Source organism: Erithacus rubecula, assembly GCF_903797595.1.
Source record: "Erithacus rubecula genome assembly, chromosome: 1".
Classification (NCBI taxonomy): domain Eukaryota; kingdom Metazoa; phylum Chordata; class Aves; order Passeriformes; family Muscicapidae; genus Erithacus; species Erithacus rubecula.
Genome location: NC_136658.1, coordinates 82,921,738 through 82,942,601, shown reverse-complemented (window position 1 = coordinate 82,942,601; position 20,864 = coordinate 82,921,738). Strand labels below are relative to the sequence as shown.

The window sequence follows — 20,864 nt, the reverse complement described above, 5'->3', positions numbered from 1 at the left end:
GTACTGATACAAACAAACACAGAGCCAGGCAGAGCACTGAGTTTGTGACTACTGGCTTTTGGCCACTGCTCCCAGGGAGATCTGTATTTCTGCTGCCTCACTGGAGACCAGCAGTCATCAGTGTAGCACTGAACACAAGGTTGCTAACACATTTGCGTAAGCCTGTTCTACTCCACGGGCTGGTCATGGTATCTGTACCAATGACAGAAACCTTGCACTTCCTTGGTCAGGCTTCAGCACAGTGCACTACACTAGTCAAGTCTGAAAATGCATGGATCAGAGGGTCTAAATCCCTCTCTAAAAGGGAGGAGTGCACTGTAGGACTGTAATATGTCCTCAAGAGGACCTGTTTAAACAGATGTTAAAAAGAGACACATCACCAGCACCTGGCTTTGATGGAGTTTGTGGTGAATTGTTGCATTCCTGTCTGACCAAGGGCAACTTTCCTGCCTGATGGTGGGCTTCACAAAATGGAAGAAATAGTAAGAGGTCTTTGGAGAAACTTGAGGAAGAACCACATGGAAAGGGACCCTACTGATCTCTTCTAGCCCCATAACAGGAGGTTGTAGCCAGGCGAGGACCGATTTCATGTCCCAAGTAGCAGATGATGGGACTACAAGAAACAGCCTCAAGTTGCACTAAAGGACATCTAGGTCAGGGTTTTGGGAAAATTTCATGGAGACGTTGTCAAACATTGGCACAGGCTACCCAGGACAATGATGGAACCACCCTCCTGAAGCGTTCAAAAACCACAGGGATGTGACCCTCGGGGACACAGTTCAGTGGTGACCTTGGCAGCGCTGGGGGAGCAGTTGGACTCAAAGATCCTAGAGCTCTTTTCCAATATAAATTATCCTGTGACTTCCAGATGCATTTTATTTTTTAAAACACGAGCGTTAGTGGCCTACGAAAGATACTTTAACAGTTTAAAAACCCAAACGGAACAACGCAAACACAGGCACAGAAGCGCGCACACGCGAACCCAGCTGGAGCGCCGCGCTGGAGGGGAGGAAGGGAGGGAGGGAAGAGGCGGGCGAGGCAAGGAGGGGAGGGCAGAGCAGAGCGGCCCTGCCCGCCCTCTGTTCCTGCCTCTCTCCCTCCCGCCTTCGGGCGGCCGGGTGCGGCGCTGCGTCTTCCCGCAGCCCAACCGGGCCGTCCCCGCGGCGGCCTTCGCCTTCCTCCCCTCCCCGGCGGCGGGACTGGGGCCGGGGCTGGGCCTGCCGCGGCCCCGGGAGGACATGGAGGCGGCGGCGGCAGGGGCTGAGCGCGGCCGGGGAGGCGCCGCCGCCGCCCGCCGCCGGGCGGGAGGGATGCGCCGGCAGCCGGGGCCGCCCGAGCGGGCCGGCCGCGCCGCCGAGTGAGGCGGGACCCGCGCTGCGGGCAGCGGCGCCGCAGGCCGGTAAGCCGGGAAAGGGGCCGGTGAGCCGGGAAGGGGCCGGTAAGCCGGGAAAGGGGCCGGTGAGCCGGGGAGGGGCCGGGCAGGGCCACGGGGGGAGGCCTGGCGGCCGCCAGCCCCGAGAACAGGCTCCTCCGGCAGCCCGGGACGGGCGGGGAGCCAGCGGGTGCTGCGGGCATGTGGTGTCCATCTCTGCCGAGTGAGGGGAAGCCCGCCCAGCTTCGTCCTCCAGCTGCAGAACGGGAAAAGTTTATGTCTGTTCAACCAGGTCCTTGCGCCCGGAGCCGTCCCGTGCCGGTCAGAGCACGGCCCTGTCCGCTCTTCTTGGCGGGGCCGCTCTGGTCTTACGGGATGAACGGAGCACTCGTGAAGCCTGGGCGCAGGGGAGAGAGGATCCGCTGCTGTTCCCGGCTGTGAGGAGCTTGGGGAGTGGGAGCAGGTGTCAGACAGGGCAGGGCGGGCGGGAGGCGAGGCCGGGTCCCGGCGCTGCTGCCCCGGGCTCAGCGGGTCCCGCGGCCGGTACCGGCATTGATGCCCCGGGCCCGGTACCGGCAGCGATGGCCCGGGCTGGTCCCGCAGCTGGTACTGGCGGTGATGGCCCGGTCCTCGGTTCACAGCCCGCTGACAGGTGACCTGCGAGCGCAGGGAGCGCTCCGGGCCCCAGCAGGAGCTGGAAGAGCAGACACACAGGCCTGCTATGCCCTCACGGGGAAGAGAGCCTTGAGAAGGAATCAGCTGTTACCGTGTGTGTTACAACGTTTAGTGGCACCATGCACCTTGCGCCAAAGAGCGGCTGTGGTATGTTAGTCTGAAATTTTTTGAAGTATAACAAATTGGCCAGGTTTTCTTACCTGTAAGATAAAACAAAGGAAACATTGATGAAAATGGGTTAGGTTGTTCCAGTTAGCTGTTGCTTGTCCTTCCTTACTAGTTCCATTTCCAGTCACACCAGTCATCATGTGCTGATGGACAAGCAGCTGGGAATTGGAGCCTCCTGGTGTGTCACTGCCAGTGACAATGCCTGCAGGGGCTGTCCTGCCAAGGAGCCCTGTGCAAGCAGCATAAGCTGCAAAACAGACTGGGCATTGAGATTTAATGCTGCTTACATCTTTTGCACTTTGGACCATCATCCACTTGAAGACAGCAGTCTTCTATAAAGAATGAGTGTTTATTCAAGGTAGCAGGTTACTTGTGGGCCATGGATCAAACCTGCAGCTCTGTGTCTTGTTCTTTGGTTCATGTTTGTGTTGTGTGTTGGGGTGTGTTTGTGTTGGTCATCCCATATTTTCTCATGCAAAACCCTTGGTCTGGCTAATCTGAGGGTTATGTGACAGTTTGTGGTAGCCCTGAGAAGGAAGGACAGAGGAATGGGTGGGGACAGGAGTTTTGAGATCTTGGGCTCCTAAAAAGTTCAGAATTGCAATAAGAGGGAGAAAGTAACCTGAAAATCGTGTATTTCATTGTGAGAAAATGGACTAAGCCTTCAACATATTTCTTGCTTTTGTCTGCTTATGAAGAAAATCTGTGTTTTAGACAACCAGAAATAGAAAACTGTTTTGAAAGCTGAATGAGCCTTTTAGAGACAAAAAAACCAGAAGCTAGTACATGTATTTACTAGAAAATAAGTGCAGGAGAGGCAACAGAAATACATAAGGTTAGAGCTAAAATAGGAAATGCAATTGCCCTATTTGGAAACAATAGAAATATTAAAGTAGAGACAGAGAAACAACATAAACACATAATTAAAAAAAAAAATATTGTGTTAGTCATTGCTTTTAAGTGAGCATAATGGTTGAGGTACTCCTGTGTGTAACTTTGAATAGTTCTGCTTCTTGAGATCAGTGATGAGCTGCTGATACAGATGTACTTTAGGATGCTAGGAGTGAGTAATGGTGTAATAACATCATAATTACATTATGACAGAACCTCTGACAAGACTCTTGCATTCATGAGTATGTTTGCAGATTTCCTGTGCATATTAAAAGAAAAAAGAGTAAACAAAACTGTTTCATGTTTTCCTCTCAGTTTCCGTGTCTTGAAGGGTAAAAGTGGTGGTTCTCATGGATGTGGCTGCAATTCTGACTGTTCTCTAAGCCCTGTCTTTACTGTGATAACTGTAGTGCTTGTAGGTGACTGGCTGAAATGCTCTCCTGTCCCTACAGCACAGGACCTGGCAGCAGGGACCTCTCTCCACAAACTGCATTTCAGGTCAGAGCACACAGGAACTGCATTTCCCATGTGATTTAACACAATTTCTTAGAAATCCAATACATAAATTACATAAGGGAATATAGATCAATAGTCCTTACTGAATGGTGTGCATCCATCACTGTTATAGAAGTGAGCAGGCTAGCAGGGATGTAGAACAAATATACTGAGTTGGGCAGAGAGGTTTGGCCCAGACTTTTCATTATACCTCTGAAAAGCCTGTAGCTGATAGTTAGAAATTTTCCTCCTGCAGAGTGTTCTCTGCAAGTTTCTGTCAGTTTACTGCATTCAGTGTTTTAAATGTTGAATGGTTCTCATGGTTTTAGCAGAGCTACCTAAAGAGTAAAAAATGTCATTGCTGCAGTTCTGTGTCTTGAATCCGATCTGAATTTTTGTCTTCTGTGAGAGCTGGAAATGAATGCAATATCTGAAAATAAAGGGAACAAATCTCAATGCTTAAATGGAAGACAGTAGTAGACTGAAAAATGAGGGCTTTGAGACCTGGTGGTTTCAGCATGAATCTTAGGGCAGGTTTGTACTAGTACTGTGGTAGGATGGGAATAACTTTTGAACTACTTAACTGAAAAGAGGCCAGTCTGATGGAATTCCTATGATATTTGCCTTTCCTGGTCAACAGTTTTCCAGATCATGAAGAATAAACATGTTTTGGATGTTGCATGATCAGTTGTCAGCCAGGGTATTGTAGCAAAAGCCAGGAGATGACAAGCATTGTCCTAATGGAGGTCACAGCACCTGTAATTGTCCAAAAAACAGTTGATACCTAGGTGTGGTGGTTTTAGAAGTAATCAAAAATGAAAGAAGAGGGGGAAAGAAATGAACTTTCAGAAGCCAAGCTGAAAAATGCTGCACTGAGAAGATTAAAGTAGGCCTGAACACTGCTACTAGCTAATTTTTTTCCCCCTTTAACTGGAAATACTCAGTTCTTTTCCTCCTCTTACTCATTTTGTATACATCATTTGGGTCCCAAGTCTGTTTGGAACTGCTTGACTGCTTGCACAGGCTTTCAGCATATCCTGAAGATGGTTCACTGCTGTCAGCTGTGGTGAGAATTCTTCCTGGAAACATTTGCATTGCTGGAAGGCAAAAGCTAGTTGGAAAAGCAATTGGCACCTGTAGCAGTACTAGTGATGTTGCAGGTGGACAGGCTGGAACAACATCAAAATCAGGCTTACTTCTGTTACTGAAGCTTTGTGAGAATGAAGAAACTGGAATACTGGTATATGACTGAAAAACTTAATAAATACTTCCTTAGAAGTATTAACTGACATTTTTCTTTTTTTGGCATCATAACTGGGAATGAGGGCATTTATTGTATTCCTTGGCAGTTCACTTAAATGGCTATGTAGAAATTGTGATCACAAACCATGTAGATGTGACTTTCATTGAAGTTGCATGTAGCTACTTTAGGACTGACTCTGATCCTATTGGTAGCTATAGGATAGTTGTGAGGATGTCATTGTTTGAGATTTTTGTATTAGATCCTCTTTGGTTAAATGTTCAGATGTTGTGTTGCTTGTGTCCTCAAAAGGAAGCATTTGCTCTTTACAGCACCTGAGTTCAACCCCTCAGGTGTCTTATCTCTCCAGCAACAGTAGAGACAATAGTGCTGTATTTTTGTAGGTTTTGGATGTGGGTTGTTTTTTTTATTTGGAGTGGAGCTTTCATATCTGTCTGGTGTATACCCTTGTTAGTATTGCCTATCAGAAGTTGGAAATTCAGCTAAAGATACAGCTTAAAATTTTCCACTTCTCTTAGTGGTTGGGAACTTCAATCTTTTTGTATCATTGGTTTCCTTATATCTAATCTTACAGTCATAGAAAATAATTTCTTAAGATATCAGTTTCAAAAATCAGGGTAGAACTGTGTGTATTCAGTCAGTTCCTATGGGTGATTTCTTTGCTTATTAAAACTGCAGTTTGCACTGCTGCAAGGAAAGTGAAAAACATTTGGCCAGCTTAGGCTTAGTGTTCTAGCTTGGTAGCTTCCAGCCTGCAATTTCTGTAGCTGGACAGGGGAAGAGTCCATGTTATATGTCATAAGCTGCCTTGGGATAACTGAGTACACTGTTAATGTTCCATCTACCACTGAGAGCATTCTCTCTTTATTCTTCCTTCCTTTATTCTCTTTATTCTTCCTTTTTTTTCTACAATGGGCTGTCTTGCTAAGCTGAATCAAAAAATAAACTCTCCTTGAAAAACTTTGGGGTTTTTCATCTGTCTCCCCAAGCATTCAGACCAACAGTGCTATTCCCAGCACAGGCAGGAGGGGGGAATGTGTACTCAGGGGTGAAGGAGTGAAGCCTCCCATTGATAGCAGTAAGTGGTTATATTGCCTCAACCTAAGGTTAGTTAAAAATACAGCTGAAGGGACAAAAAGTAAAAAGTGAAATCTACTGCTCTGTTTTATGACATACATACATATTAAAGTCTTTTCTTTTTGGTTTTACAGTTTTTAAATTTTAACGAAAATAATTAATGTGTCAATCTTTTCTTTTTCAAACAGGAAGTGCCAGCTTTATATGGCTCACATCTGACAACATGCACCACCAGTGGCTGCTGCTAGCTGCATGCTTTTGGGTGATATTCATGTTCATGGTTGCTAGCAAGTTTATCACATTGACTTTTAAAGACCCAGATGGTAAGTTTAGCTTTAATGTTTGATGAGAAACAGAAAGTTGAATAGTGCTTCACAAAAATGCTCTTTTATATGAAAAGTGGTTCTTGGCATGTTATCACTTCTTCAGTAGGAATGAGAACAGAACAACTAAATTTCTGGAAGTGACAGTGCTGATATTCAGCTCCTTTTCTTCCTAGAAGTCTGCAAATCTGTATCACAGGAGATTTTTTTGGTGGTTAAGAACAGAAGGGATCATGTTTAGCAGTACTGTCTTGGTAGGTGTGCTTTTTCAAATACATTTAGTTTCAATATCGTGATCTACCTAGGGCAGAAGTTATGTGCAAAAACAACAAAGCACTATTACCTGTTTAAAGTCAGAAGAGACTCAGAAGGTACTGAGGAGTTCATTTCACATGATACTAGTTTCAGTCTTTTTGTCACTGATTGTCTTGTGGCTGAGGCATTATGTAAAACGTGTGGAAAGTTCTATTTCATTTGCAATGCACTTTGCCTAGCCACCTCTGGCCTGCTTCTTGCATTCATTCAGTTTTCTCCCCTGCTGTTTGACTTGTAAACAGCTTACAGGCTTTTGCTTAGCTTAAGTAGCTGAGATATTAAGATGATGAGGAATTTAAGCCATTTGATGACACTACACAGCATGTTAGTTTTGTGTCTGCTGAGGAGCTGCTCTTACAAAGCCATCCTACTGAGACTTCTGGGTGAAGGTGATGATACAACTTTGAGTCTTAGGAGAACTGTGTCTTTGCATCTTCCTAAGACATGCAAAAAATATGTAACTTTTGAAGCATTGCCACTTGTGCCATATTTTTCAATAACTTTATAATGGATAAATATAAAGATGTATGCATCTGTGTGAAGATTTATTCAGCAAGTCTTACAGAGGAGACCTGTAGACTAAACTAGCTTTCCTTGGACCCACCTGTTCTGTTCTGGTACATCTGCAAATCAGCTAATCTTACATTAGGTAGTTATATCTTCCAGTATTTCCCTCTATGCCAACTCTTGTTTTGCAGCTCAGGTATTCTTTGGGCGGTTCTTTTCATCAGAATTTGTCAGGGAAATTAAAATGTAATTTTTAAAAAATTGCTAGAACATAGCCTCTGTATTTACTTGCTGTTTGTTATCTTTGCTTTTTTTTCCTATGCTGAATCTTCCACTCCTTTTGAATGGTTCTCTGAGCAGATGATATATAAATTCTTAAGCTTATTCTGCATAAGTGTGACTATGGTTAAGTGTATATATGTGTTGTAGTGTTTGTAATAAAACTAATGAATGGAAATACTTTGAATATACCAACAGAATTTTGGAGGAAGTCCAAATAGAATGGCAAATCCTGGAGAAGCTCTTCTAGACTTAGTAAAATATGACTTGTCAGAAACTTTTCTTATTTGGATGTGTCTTCATAGCAGATAGAATAAAACCAGCAGATGCTTAGTGAATGAATGTTCTTCTGTTTAAGCCTTTTACTGATGTCTTGTGTGCTTGAGCAATAGGAACTTCTTAAGGAGCAATTTTCTGCCCATCATTTCTAGTAGCATCTACAGGCATGCTTTTACACAATGATAGTGAAAAATAGTTTAGCTGCTCTTTCACTGAATCAGATTACTTATATTTTACAGAACTCCATGAAGTAAGTCTCTGCACAGCAGTAATTACAGTTTCTGAATGCTTGAATGCTTACATTGCTTTAAGTTTTAACTTGCTTTTCCATGCATGCCCTTTGTTAAAATCCAGTGTAGGCAGAGTAGAGTACTCCCTGATGAAAAGGACATAGGCAGTGCACACATTTTCTCAACCATGAAACAGTAAGCCCCTGTGGATACAGATGAGGAAACATTCATAGAAGAATCTATATGAAGGGAAAAGTAATGCAGTATTGATGGAAAGAAATTTTCAGGGAGAAATCATGTTCTTTTTACTTTGTAGTTAGGGAAAGCTGCTTCAAATTATTTTTGATCTTTCTGCATTGTGTAGGCTAAAGCTATAATCTTATGGTTTTTGGTTTTTCTGTACCATACTAAATGCAAAACATGAAAAAGGTTCTTCCTTACATACTTTAATTTGGTCTTAAACTATTAGCTGCCCCAAAATCACTAAAAAAGAGCAAGAGTATTAGTTAAGTTTGTTGTTGTTGTGAGAATCTCTGAGGAAGGCCATTGGTCCAGTAGTAAAGGAAGAGGGGATCTTTATTTATTGTTGATTATAGGGGCTTACTTAGAGCACCACAGAAATAAAAGGGTGCCCATAATGACACTTTTCTTCTTGTACATTTAATAGTCTACAAAAGAAGAAACATTTTTACTGGTATAAGGGGAGAGAGGAACCTGATAGATTTAAGTTTTTTATTTGAACGTGCTTTGGCAAGTTCATTGAAAAATAAAAATCATCTCTGCACATGTCCATATAGCTATATAAATCATATATAACTATATATAGATATATATATATAGTTATATATAAATTATATAGTTATATAAATTGTCTATCAAGTGCTGTATTTGAATTCAGACTTTGATGTCTCTCTGCACACTTTCTAGAAAAAAGCAAAGCAAACAACCAAAAAAACCAAGTAATATATAATGGGTATGTTTCTTTGATAAAACTCAAATGAAGTTGCCTCCAAAATTCCCACAAAGTACATCCTTTAAAATATTCATAGTCTCTGTCTGTCTTGTCTAGTACCTTTCCATGTAGAAACAAATCCTAGTGTTTTGTAAGCTTAATACAGAAAGTAAAGTTTATGTGTTTTAGTTGTAAAGAAGAAATTGTTGCTTTCCCCTCCTCACCTTCTGTAATGCTGTTATCTCTCTCCCTTCTTTAGGCTATGGTGCCAAGCAAGAGCCATTGATGCTGACAGCTGTCACAAAAGTGGAGGAGGTACATGTGCCAGAGGAAAAACATTGGCCTGAGGAATTCCAGGTACATACTGTTGAGATAAGGGTTATGTGTATTAAAGAGTAAAAGAAAATAAAAGATTAAGGAAGGGCTTCCTGTTGTTAAGATGAATTGCTAGAGAGGAATTATTTATTCAGACTGTTTTATTTAGATAGAGCAGACAGAATTCATTTTAACTTCACAAAGGTGGTTTGTTATGGTAACCTGCTGTTTTGTTTCATCTGAATGATTCATCTTAATGTGTTTCCATTTCTTGGAGAAAATTGTTACAGTACTCCTTTATTAACTCAGGACAGTTGTTTTTGTTAGCCTTTTTAATATAATGGCCCAGTTTTGGATTACTTGTGTTCTGTCTTGCCATAGTGATCAGGTTTGTGGTTGTTGAGGGCAACCCTGTGTCTTCTCTATTCTCTTAGATTTCTGCCAATCTGTTTCTTTTTATCAGTGGCAATTTTTTTTCATGTTTTGTGTTCTTTGTGTTTCACATTTCAGCATTTTTCCAAAGTAGAACATGAACACAATAGTAGTCAATACCAGTTGATCTTTTAGATGCATGGTTCTGTACTTTCAGCAAATTGACAATGAAACTCTGAAAATCCTTTATACAAATGTAAATTTGAGACTGGTTGCAGAGTGGGCTTTTTTTCTTTTTTTTTTTTTCATTAGTACATAAGTTGTCTTATGTTTAAAGTATTTTTGTGATGCATCATGGAAGGTAAGCTAGCTCTATAAACGTGGCTTTTTTTGTTTTCGTTTTTCAAAACTGTGAAATTTAAGTTACCTTCAAAATACTTGAGAAAAACACTTTGTTCAGTGGAAGGCTGGCAGTTATGTATAGTGAGTTTTAATAGCTTTCTTTATTAGTATGGAAGAGGATAATAATGTTTCTGGATCTAAAGCAATTCCCTCTTGACTTCCTGACAGCATGAAATGTAGAATAACAACACTAATTTTGGTTGCATGCAGAAAGAATTGTTTGGACAGATAAAATAATCTGACAGACTTTTGAGATTACATTCTGAGCAGGGGGTATTGGAGAAAAGTAACAAACAGAAAAAGCAGAATTTTTATTTTCCTTATGGAAAAAAAGATTCCTTATGGAAGGTTGGGACAAAAAGTAAAATAATTCTTTTCTGATTAATAGCTTGGACACTGTACCTAAAATCATAGAATCACAAAATGGTTGGAGTTGGAAGGGAGCATTGAAGATCATCTAGTTCCACACCCTCTGCCATGGACAGGGACACCTTTCTTTAGCCTAGGTTGCTCAGACCCCCATCCAACCTGGCCTTGAACATTTCTGGGTGGGCCATTCACAGCTTCTCTGGGTAATATGTTCCAGTGCCTGACCACCCTCATAGGAAACAATTCTTTCCTAATGTCTAAACCTAATTTTTTTCGCTTGAAAACCATTGCCCCTTTCTTGTCACTACAGGCCCTTGTCTTTCTTAGAAACCCCTTGTGAGTATTGAAAGGCTGCAGTGTGGTTTTCCTGGAGCCTTTTCTTTGGGCTGAGCAGCCACAGCTGTCTCAGCCTGTCCTCATAAGAGAGGTGCTCCATCCCTGACCATCTTCATGGCCTCCTCTGGACCTTCCCTTAACAGGCCCATGTCTTTCCTGTGCTGGGCCCCAGGGCTGCATGCAGCACTCCAGGTGGCAGTAGAGCAGAGTACAGGGGAAGAACCACCTCCTTTGACCTGCTGGCAATAGGGTTTTTTTTTATGCAGCCCAGGGTGCAGTTGGCAAATTTCTGGGCTTCAAGTGCACACTGCCAGCACATATCCAATTTTTCACTCATCAGTATCCCCAAGTCCTTGGCAGGGTTGGTCTCAATCAGTTCATCCCCTAGTCTGTATTGATATCGGAGATTGCCATTCAAGTTAGTGGAAAGGTGAAAATTTGTCTGTAGAAATTTAAATTTACCCATCACCTCTTAATAAGAGAAGCTTCTTTTTTCTCTCACTTCACTAGTTGTGAGGCAAGAGGTGGTTGTGGTTCCTGTCTTAGTCTCAGAAAAATGAGACGTGAAACATTTTTGGGGAGAGTTATCCTGCTACTTCTTTTATTTGCTTATTGTTCATATTTGTATTCACCTGATTTTATTTCAACTTGGATAAATAGAAACACTGGATGCCCACAGGTGCTAGAAAACACCACAAGAACACTGAACTTTTATCCTAAATTTTTTCCCAGTCAGGTGGGTCACAAAATACTCTGAGTTGGAAGGGACCCACAAGGATCATAGAGTCCAACTTTTAGCCTGCACAGGACGGCCCCAAGAATCACACCATGGGTCAGCCCCATCTTCTCAAAGCTTAAAGTGTAATTTATGTTGAAATTCCTGTCCTAACACCTCAGAAGCTTTCTTACAGGTTGTTGAAACTCTGTGGGAGTTGCAGTATTTGATCAAGGCATGTTTTATCCACACAGATGAGACCCTGCTGCTATGCAGCAGACTTAAATTGTTGTATGGAAAAGCTCTTAGAGCTGATACCACCATGTAATGTCTTAAGAGTTGAATCAGTGTACAGCAGCAGCACAGGAAGCAAACTGTGGACTGTTCCTTCAGTTAATACATAGCAATGTTTTCATCATGAATCTGGGAGTCATTAGGGTGCATAGTTTGGGAATTTTTATACTTTAGAATTTGATCTGAAAACTAAAGTCTTTAACGCTTTTTTTTTTCTTTCTCCTCTGCATTTCATAAAGCCAACTGGAAAAGCTTTTTCAGGAAATCTGATCCATCAACCCCTTGTTCATATGGAAAGACTTGAGCTTCTCAGGAATGTCTGCAAAGACACTGCATTGAGAGATCTCTCTCACACCACAGTTTCCAAATTCGTCTTGGACCGAATATTTGTGTGTGACAAGCACAAGATCCTGTTTTGTCAGACGCCAAAAGTGGGCAACACTCAGTGGAAAAAAGTCTTGATTGTTTTAAATGGTATCTGCTTTTCTGTGGGTGTGTGGGTTTCTTTGAGGAGGAGGAAATGGAATTGCTCTAACTGGGGCAACTAAAATGGATTCTTTCTTCATTTCCGTACACTGATACTTAATTTCAGCTTTTCCTTTATCACAGTTGTTTCTAGTCCTTTCAAAAAACATCCTCTTAAAATGAGATATGTTCTTTCTGTAAAAATAAGTATTGTTAGTTGGCTCAAGAGTTATTTGGGTCATGACAGAGTATCCATGTGACTGTGGTAGGTAGGTTTCTTATCCTTGATGGGGGGTGCTAATTTATAAAATTTGAAAGTATGTGGCAAGTTATTTTAATTCCTAAGTAACAATGATATGAAATTTCTGGCTAAAAGCCAGTGACTTTTAACTAGGGATTTTAGCCATGAAGAAAGCCAGTTAAAACTTGGCAGCTGCTGTTGGTCTATATTGCTGAATCTTGTGTGTGTTCTATCAGTGGGCCATTGTAAGAATTAGGAAGATTCTGAGGTGCAATAGTTTGGTCACCAAAGATATGTTACAAACAATGGTGAAAGAAGGAATAAAGGGACTAGTGTGTTTGAAAAATTAGCAAATGAGTGTGTCCCTCAGCAAAACGTTTCTAGCAAGCAGTACTAACATTAAAAACTGTAATATTAATTTCATCCTTGATCTGTGGATGAAGCTAAAAATCTAGCAGAGATACACCCATACCTATGTATGTGCATGTTTCTTAGTAGCTGTGAAAGCCACACTCACAGTACTAAATATGGAACAGTATGAAGGCATTGGAAGTACCTGCTCTTACTACCATTTGAGAGATAACATGCAAAGAATGCCTCAGGATGGGCAGGGATGTATTGACTCTGCTGAGTGGAGGGTCACTCACATCTTAACAGCAGGGAGCTTTTCACTTGAGTTTCCTAATTCTGTCCTGTTGGATAATGATAGAAAATTGCTTTCACATAAACACTGGTCTCTTTTGCCTTAAGCTGCCAGTGCATTGGTATCTGTTGATGAAGGCTACTGCTGTGGTTGACCTAACTTTCTCCTCTTTGGGTAAGAGTCTGGTCTCAGAATCAGGGCTGATACTTGAGGAGGAATTTTGTGTCCAAATACCTAAGTGGTATTTAGAGTTTCAGGAGCTGTGGCAATGTGGGGAACTAACTGCTGCTGCTTGTACTATGTTCTCTGAATGAAGACAAGGTATCAGTTCCTGAGCCTGTCTAACCTGACATCTGTTGTCCACATATGATTCATGTATGGTGCCAAAAAATACAATTGAAAACCTGAAACTGATAAAATACAACCCTAGTCCTCACTTCTGCCCCACTCCAGGAAAAAAAAAAAATTGGAAAACTGAGCAGCTGAGTAGTGTATATAATTCATTGCAGTTCTGGAAACAAGAGGGCTGTAGAGGCTTTCACTTAACAGGCTTGTTTTGTAGCACCCTGTACTTGTTGCAGGTTGATATTATGAAATGCTGCTGAGTGAAAGGTTATGCCTAAAGCCCAAGGGATCACATGAGATGTTTCTCAAGGTCATAAAACCTTCCAGGATCAGGATACTAAAATGAATGGAGCAGAGTTAAGTGATGTTATTTTTCTTGTCAGCTTATGTGCTTACAGAAATGAATATCTGGAGACTTATGTTGTTAATTTTAGTGCCTTTTAATCTGTGGAGTATTCTCTGATTGGAATTTTTGTTTCAGCACAGCATACTTGTTAAAAAAAACTTTATGGATCCTGAAAGCAAAGTACTTTTGCATTGAAGCACTTCCAAAAGCAGCTCATAGCATTTATTTTTGTTGGTGGTTGAAACTCAGCCAAAAAGCTGATTCCTTCTTCTGAGATAATCCTGAAAGTCTTTCTCCATTTGTATGTGCAGGCAGAGGGAGAGAGAATGGGGACACTGACATGTGAGGAGTTACAGGCTTAGACATAATTGCTGATGAAATTTGCATAATGTTCTTTTCTGAGAATTTTGGGGCCATTTGGTCTCGGACTTTGATGTCACACACCCTAAAGAATTTTAACAGTTTTCAGCTTAGCAGTCAGAATCTCTCATAATTTAACAGTTTTAAACATAGTAACTTTAAATGGTAAAAATAAAGAAAAGAGAAAGACACAAAACTGTCAGCCAAAGGCACACATGCTTGCTTATACTCACTGGTTTTTTTTCCCTTGAATGAATCACTTTCTCTCTCGTTTTAATTTGTCTAGGAGCATTTTCTTCCATAGAAGAGATCCCAGAAAACATTGTACATGATCATGAGAAGAATGGCCTTCCACGCTTGTCCTCTTTCAGTGACTCTGAAATCAAAAAACGGTAAGTGGCCCTGCCAGTGAGTGTGGGAGGGGTTTGAGGTCAGTGGTGTTATGAGCAATCGAGGGTACATCTGAAGTCTGCATCTGAAACTAAGGCAGCAGGGTTTCTGCTCCACCACTTGTATTATGGCACTATTCTGTTATCCTCACAGATGTTGCTGTGTCTGCCTTCCTGCTGGCTTTGAAGGAGAACACCAGTGTAATTTGTAATGTAGTTAGGTGAGCCAACCAACTCCCTGGGATATAATGTTTCTGTAATTCAATGCATACCTAGTTGTTAGATAGTTCACCTTCAGAACAGAAGGTTTAATTGTACAGCCCATCCTGATGTCTCATTGTGAATCTTACTGCCTACAGGTAAGATTGTCATTGCAGTGGACTTACTTACTGGGACTGAACTGGTTAGAGTAAATTGTTAGTGCTTCTTAGTACCAGTATATTCTCCATTCAGCTGAAACACTTTGTCTTCCTGTTTAAGTACTTCTGGTTATTTTCAGAGCCAAAAAATACTCTGCAATAGAACTTCTGCATCACTTTGGCTAGATGTATTACTATGCCTGCTCTCATCTCTACTAGTGCCTATGCCATGTATAATCCCTGTAAGGGGTGGCAGCATGGAGAGGAACAGGGACATGGGATGACAGTGAACACTTGTAAGCATGTGCTTGCATGCATTCACCATTCTGAAAAGTCAGCCCTTTATACATGTGTCACACATCAGTAGAGCTCAGTGCAAGGTTTTTTGTTCCATGCAGTGGCACAAGGACTTTTATCACAGCTGTGCCTGTAGAATTGGGGTAACTAGTTTGTGTTGATATTGTGTGAAGGAAAATATTGTCACTGCATTCTTGAGAACATGGATCTGTTCTCCTCCCTGTGAGCAGCCCTGAAGAAAGGAACTGTTCACTTGAGGGTGAGCCCTAGTTAGGATATATGAAGTTGAATCCATTATTACTTGGGTTGCTGTATTCTGCTCAGCATGGAAGCTATGCTGGAGGTGTGTAACATGGGTTTGGTTAGGATCTGAAATTACCAGAGTTTTAGGTGTGGAAAGCAGGATGGTGTAGATCTGTTGATTTAGTTTGCAGACCTCTATCTAGTCCTGCCTGGCTAGGACTAAGTCAGGAGTATCTGAAATATGATTTAAGTGCTGTGCAGGCTGAAGAGTCCATCCACATCCAGTCCATCCATCCTCATTTCAGTGTGGACTGGGCTCTCAATCTCTTTTCTTAGCTATTTATTGAAATAAACTTTGTTTTAATTTATTCCTGCTACAGATAATCTGACTACAGAATATTACGTATATTACAGTATCACAGTAATACATGAAATTCTGTTGTAAATTGTGGTCTCATGTTTGTGGTGCTCTCAGCCATTATTGAAAGCTTGACAAAACATCAAAATAAAATACCATTCTTAATTTTTTTGTTTTTAAACAGAAATTTATCTAACAGACTGCCAGTGAAAAATGCAGCCTTCTGTATGCATTTAGCTGCACCAATGCACTTTCTCCCATGTCCTAAAGTATTTTGCTTTTTAAGCTTGATCACATGACATTACAAATATTTTTAACTTAGAGCTCTCAGTGTCTTTTGTCTCCTGTTTATTATGGATTGAGATAAGCTAAACTCCTCCAGTTTGAAAAAAAATGTGAAAACTTGGATAAACTATTTCTTCTCTGTCCTGTATGTAAAAACCGCTATTAAGAAGACAGAAATTGTATTTAGTCCTGGTGATTATTACATTGATGCAAGTGCTCTAAGATTCACATTTCTGTGTCTGTGGTCAGAGTTTATGTGCATTTCATAAGTATATGCCAAACACTTTGCTGAATTCTTTAATTCTTTTCTTCCTCTGTTTAGACTGAATTTATACTTCAAGTTTTTTATTGTTAGAGATCCATTTGAAAGACTTATTTCTGCGTTTAAAGACAAGTTTGTGCACAATCCTCGGTTTGAACCTTGGTACCGGCACGAAATTGCTCCCGGCATCATTCGTAAATACAGAAAGAATCGCACAGAGACCAAAGGGCTGCAGTTTGAGGATTTTGTGCGCTACCTGGGGGACCCTAATCACCGGTGGCTGGATGTGCAGTTTGGCGACCACATCATTCACTGGGTGACATACGTGGAACTCTGTGCTCCCTGTGAAATCACGTACAGTGTGATCGGACACCACGAAACGCTGGAGGACGATGCTCCGTATATCCTGAAGGCAGCTGGCATAGACCACCTGGTGTCATACCCCACAATCCCACCAGGCATAACCGTGTACAACAGAACAAAAGTGGAGCGGTACTTCTCTGGAATTAGCAAGAGAGACATAAGACGCCTCTATGCACGATTTGAAGGCGATTTTAAACTCTTTGGTTACCGTGAACCTGATTTCTTGCTTAACTGACACCTGGGATAAGATCTGAAAAAGTATCTCATGGATTAATCTAAACCTGTGTGAATACCAGCTGCAACACTGGCAGAGCTGAGAATGACCATTTGTTTCCTAGCTTTTAATGTTGCTCCACTTTTCAGTGAAATATTTGTCATATGAACAAGTAGGGGCTTAAAGTTGTTGTTTCCTTACCATGTTTTCAGTACATGACATTGCAATCTATTAGGAATTATATCTGTTATCTAAAATACAGAATTTGACTTCTCCCCTCTTCCCTTTAGGAAAAAAAGAGGGAGAACAAATGGGCTATGATCTTCCTCTCCTCTCAGACAGAGTGCCACTTTTGAAATGTTGTGAAGTATTTATAAAGATGGCAATTTCAGTGTAGGTTAACCCTGACACTTGGGTAAACATAATGATTCCTGCTCATGAGAAAGTCGTGTAGTCTCCCATGAGCTTTGTAAATGAGAGGCCAGTACAAGACTAGAAATTAATTAAATGCTTGACAAATATAACCATCTAGGTTCTGTCATGTGACTGCTACAATAGCGCTGATTTAATCCCATTCTTGTTTGTCAAAAAAATGAACCTAATTAGACAGAAGCTTTTAGAGATGTAAGAAAATGAACTGGTTCCACACCCCAGTTGTCTCTGTAATTTTGTCAAGTGTTTACTGTGTTTACTACTGATGTATTGAGCCTCATAATTCTACTTTTGTTTTTCAAGAGATTATTTAACTCCTGGCTATGTAAGTTATGTGAGAACACCAGCTGCAAGTGGAGCATAGAAGAAATATGAAGCTGTTAAGGAAAATTAATTTAAAGTATCAGTTGTATTTGTGGGAGCACATATAATAATCACAAGATGCTCTCACACAATTTAACTTGTCTTTTCTTCTAACAGTTAAGATTAATAAAGAAGTTACAAAAGCAAGATGTCATATTAAAGAGTTGCTTACTTGGATTAACAGTCCACTTTTTTCATATATTCAGCCTTGCTTAGTTCAGTACCTCAGAAGAAAGTTTATCCCCCTCTGAAAATTCATCTCCCTACTGCTGAAGGAGAGAAGGAGACAAGATGAATCTCTGATTTTTCCAGTGATTCACTGCCATGGTGTCCCAAGTGAAAAATGACTAACATTTATGTTACTGATGTGGTAAACTGGGTATTTGCCAAAAGTTTGAATGTCACCTGAATTTGTGTGCCCATTTTATGCATTAAAAAAAACAAAACTGAATTGAGTGGATGCAACCATCATATTTGATTGTACTTGTATTGTGTCTTATAAGGAGCAGTCTTTTATCTGAGTTTACCAGCAATAAAAATCAGTGTGCTGCCACTTCATCCTGCAGGCCATGGAAGAGAGATAGACCAAATATCTGAAATACAGGAATTGCTCTGTCGCAGTGAGCATGTGAGCTGTATTTTTTAAATCATAGTCCCAAAAAATTTATTTTCAGTTCAGCATAATGTTGCTGGCTAGAAATGCTAGTGACATTCAGTTCTATGGAATCTGCTTTTAAATCCAGACACTGTTATGTTTTTGATAGCTTTCTGTATTAACACAAGAAAGCATCTTGTGTAAAAGAAAAGCTGTGCCAAGCTGACGTGTGCTGCTGCCCACAAACAGGAAGCCCTGTTGTAGCTGGAAATTATTTCAGAAAGATCTCAACAGAGGGACTGAAATAAAGGAGAATCATTAACTGGGCATTGTTGGCAAGAAAATAATCCACGTTGGCAAAGTTGGAAGGTAGGATATTTTTCAGGTTGGTTTGTTTTGTTTTTTTTTAACAACAATTACAGTGCCCTAACTTGTTAGTTATTAGCCAATGATAAAAAGATGTTAACAGCTCCAGGTTTTTCTGTGGGTTTTTTTAATATGGAAACTTAGCAAAATGCACTGATAAATGCATTTTGAAGCTAATAACCTGATTTATTACCTTGCTGCCAATTTAAAATGTAACAGTGAATAATGTATTAGTACATTCAGGCCTAAAGTTTAATAAAGTAGAATTGTTTTCCTCTGAAAGTATAAGCTACTGATGACATAGAGGGCAATGTATGTTTTTCTTTTTATTGGTAAATTACTTAATGTATTGATTGCTTAAAAGTTGCCAGATGGAAAGTCCTACATAAATATTAATAATATTTTTTGATAACTTTCTCTGTATTGAGTTCTCTTAGCCATCTGTGAACAGAGCCATAGACTGACCTAGGCAGGGGTGTGTAATCCTCTCCCATTTCTGTGCTTTTCAGGCTGGAACTGGCGTGCACATTGTAATTTCTTCAATTCAAATATGAAGTTTCTCCTTTCAGTTACTGAGCTATGTTTTCTAGAAGACTGAGGTTTTATTTCCCTTACATGGCTGTAACAATGGTGCAATTTTGGCACATCTCTTGAGGAAACTTGTATACCATGGCAGTCCTTGGCAAGGTGTGGTAGGGTTCTCCTTGAACTGGTGCAGTGCAGGCAGGATGGTCAGAGTGTGCTGTGTTAGGACACCCTTGCCACGCTAGTTATGGTAAATTAAATGCTTGTGGTTTGTTTTAGCTTGGTTATACTCTGCACAAGGCTTTTACAAATGGAGTCTCAGTGGCATGCACAAACATAATTTGGCTATTCAGAAGTTATTTGCATACCACTCTAAACTGCAGATGATACTTACGTCATATTTTTGGAATTGCTGGCCCAGAATATTTTTTCTCCTTTCTTACTATTGTTACAGCTTCAGAAAACAAATTCACATTCTTACTTTGTGCATCTGTGTCTCTTTGTTGTCTTTCCTCAGCAGCTTTTGAATTCTTTTGAATTATTTTAAATTTAACCACCTTTTGCAAAGGAAAGTCAAGGGGTAGTGAGTTGAAGTAATTTTCTTGAAAACAGGAGAAAAAATACTCCTTGTACATTAGAGAGTCCACTCAGTGTTGGCTTTAGCAGAAGTATAGACAGGAAACATCTTTATCTGCTCGTATGGAGCTCCTACTTTCTAACAGACTGTCTTCCCCAGTGTCCCTGCAGTTTGGCCTCTTAGCTAACAAAGACAAAAATTAAATTAAAATGGATTCCATGGGTCTGTTATCTTCACATTCCTAATAACATTGAGCTGACTGGGTTTTTTGAGATCTTGGGAGTAAGAGGATTTGTCTTGTGAAAATGCATTCAGAATTCACTTGCTTGTGAAGCAATTTTATGGTAATGCCTATCCCCCTTCCTTTTAACTTCAGCACAGTGCATTGTGACTGCTGTGCTTTCTGATTGCTTGCCATGAAGATGTTTTTCTGTAGTTAAAAATACATGTGCATTTTTTTTTATTTTGGGAACTGTTCTGTCAAAGAAAATGTCTCAAAAATATGTATTCTTCCCAAAAAAAGCATGTTGTTTTCTGATTCATGCACAGATGCTGTCCTGTTTGTGCTGGGAGTAAGGCTCCCTGCTGCTCCATGTGTCTCCATCCTCAGATTAGGGAAGCCATCAGACAGCTCTGGCTTTTGTGCAACATCACTTTTTCCTTGAGGTGTTAATAACTTTTTTGGCTGAGAGAGCAGCCTTTGATCTTGTCTGTGCTCCAGAAAGTTTGCTGAGAAAAAGAGTGATTATATAGGGATTGCTTAAGCTTATTTTCTCAGATGAAAAAGGATGTCATGTCAGTGTATCTGCCTGTATCTGATATCTCTTAATTGACCCCCCTCTTTGATTCCCCCTTGAGAGGGGGAATGATCTTGCTGCTTAGTGGTCTTGTAGTGATTTATGCAAAGCCCCCATCCTATTTTTTGTTATAGCAACGTGAAGGGAGCTGGGAGGAGGTGTAAAGTCAACATGTGCTTATTTTAAATGTGAGGGTGCAAAGCAAAGTTGATGTGGGAGTTGATTGCTGGAGATTTATCACGTCCAATTACTTGTTACGTGTCATCTGCAGAGACTGGTGTGGATTCTTTGTGGCCTGTGCTTGAGAGGATTTATGCAAGGTAGAAAGAGGCTTGTGGGTGGTGGAAAATTCCCTTTCAGCCTAAGTTAGCTGTGCGTGTTCCTGGGCTGCTGCCACGGGGAATGTTTTAGA

The 20,864-nt window shown here is 40.9% G+C and overlaps 1 protein-coding gene across 2 annotated transcripts; it reads left to right on the top strand.

Moving 5' to 3' along the window:
* The first annotated feature begins 1,080 nt into the window (after positions 1-1,080).
* On the top strand, positions 1,081-18,365 carry CHST10 (carbohydrate sulfotransferase 10). Of its 2 annotated transcripts, none has more exons than XM_079299844.1 (6): positions 1,081-1,399; positions 6,128-6,262; positions 9,084-9,181; positions 11,867-12,101; positions 14,314-14,419; positions 16,281-18,365. In XM_079299844.1, the coding sequence occupies exons 2-6, from the start codon at positions 6,163-6,165 to the stop codon at positions 16,816-16,818; spliced, it is 1,077 nt and encodes a 358-aa protein (XP_079155970.1). In that variant the 5' UTR covers positions 1,081-1,399; positions 6,128-6,162; the 3' UTR covers positions 16,819-18,365. The 2 variants fall into 2 exon arrangements, with proteins under 2 accessions (XP_079155970.1, XP_079155969.1); XM_079299843.1 differs by lacking the exon at positions 1,081-1,399 and adding an exon at positions 3,526-3,604.
* Positions 18,366-20,864: the final 2,499 nt, after the last annotated feature.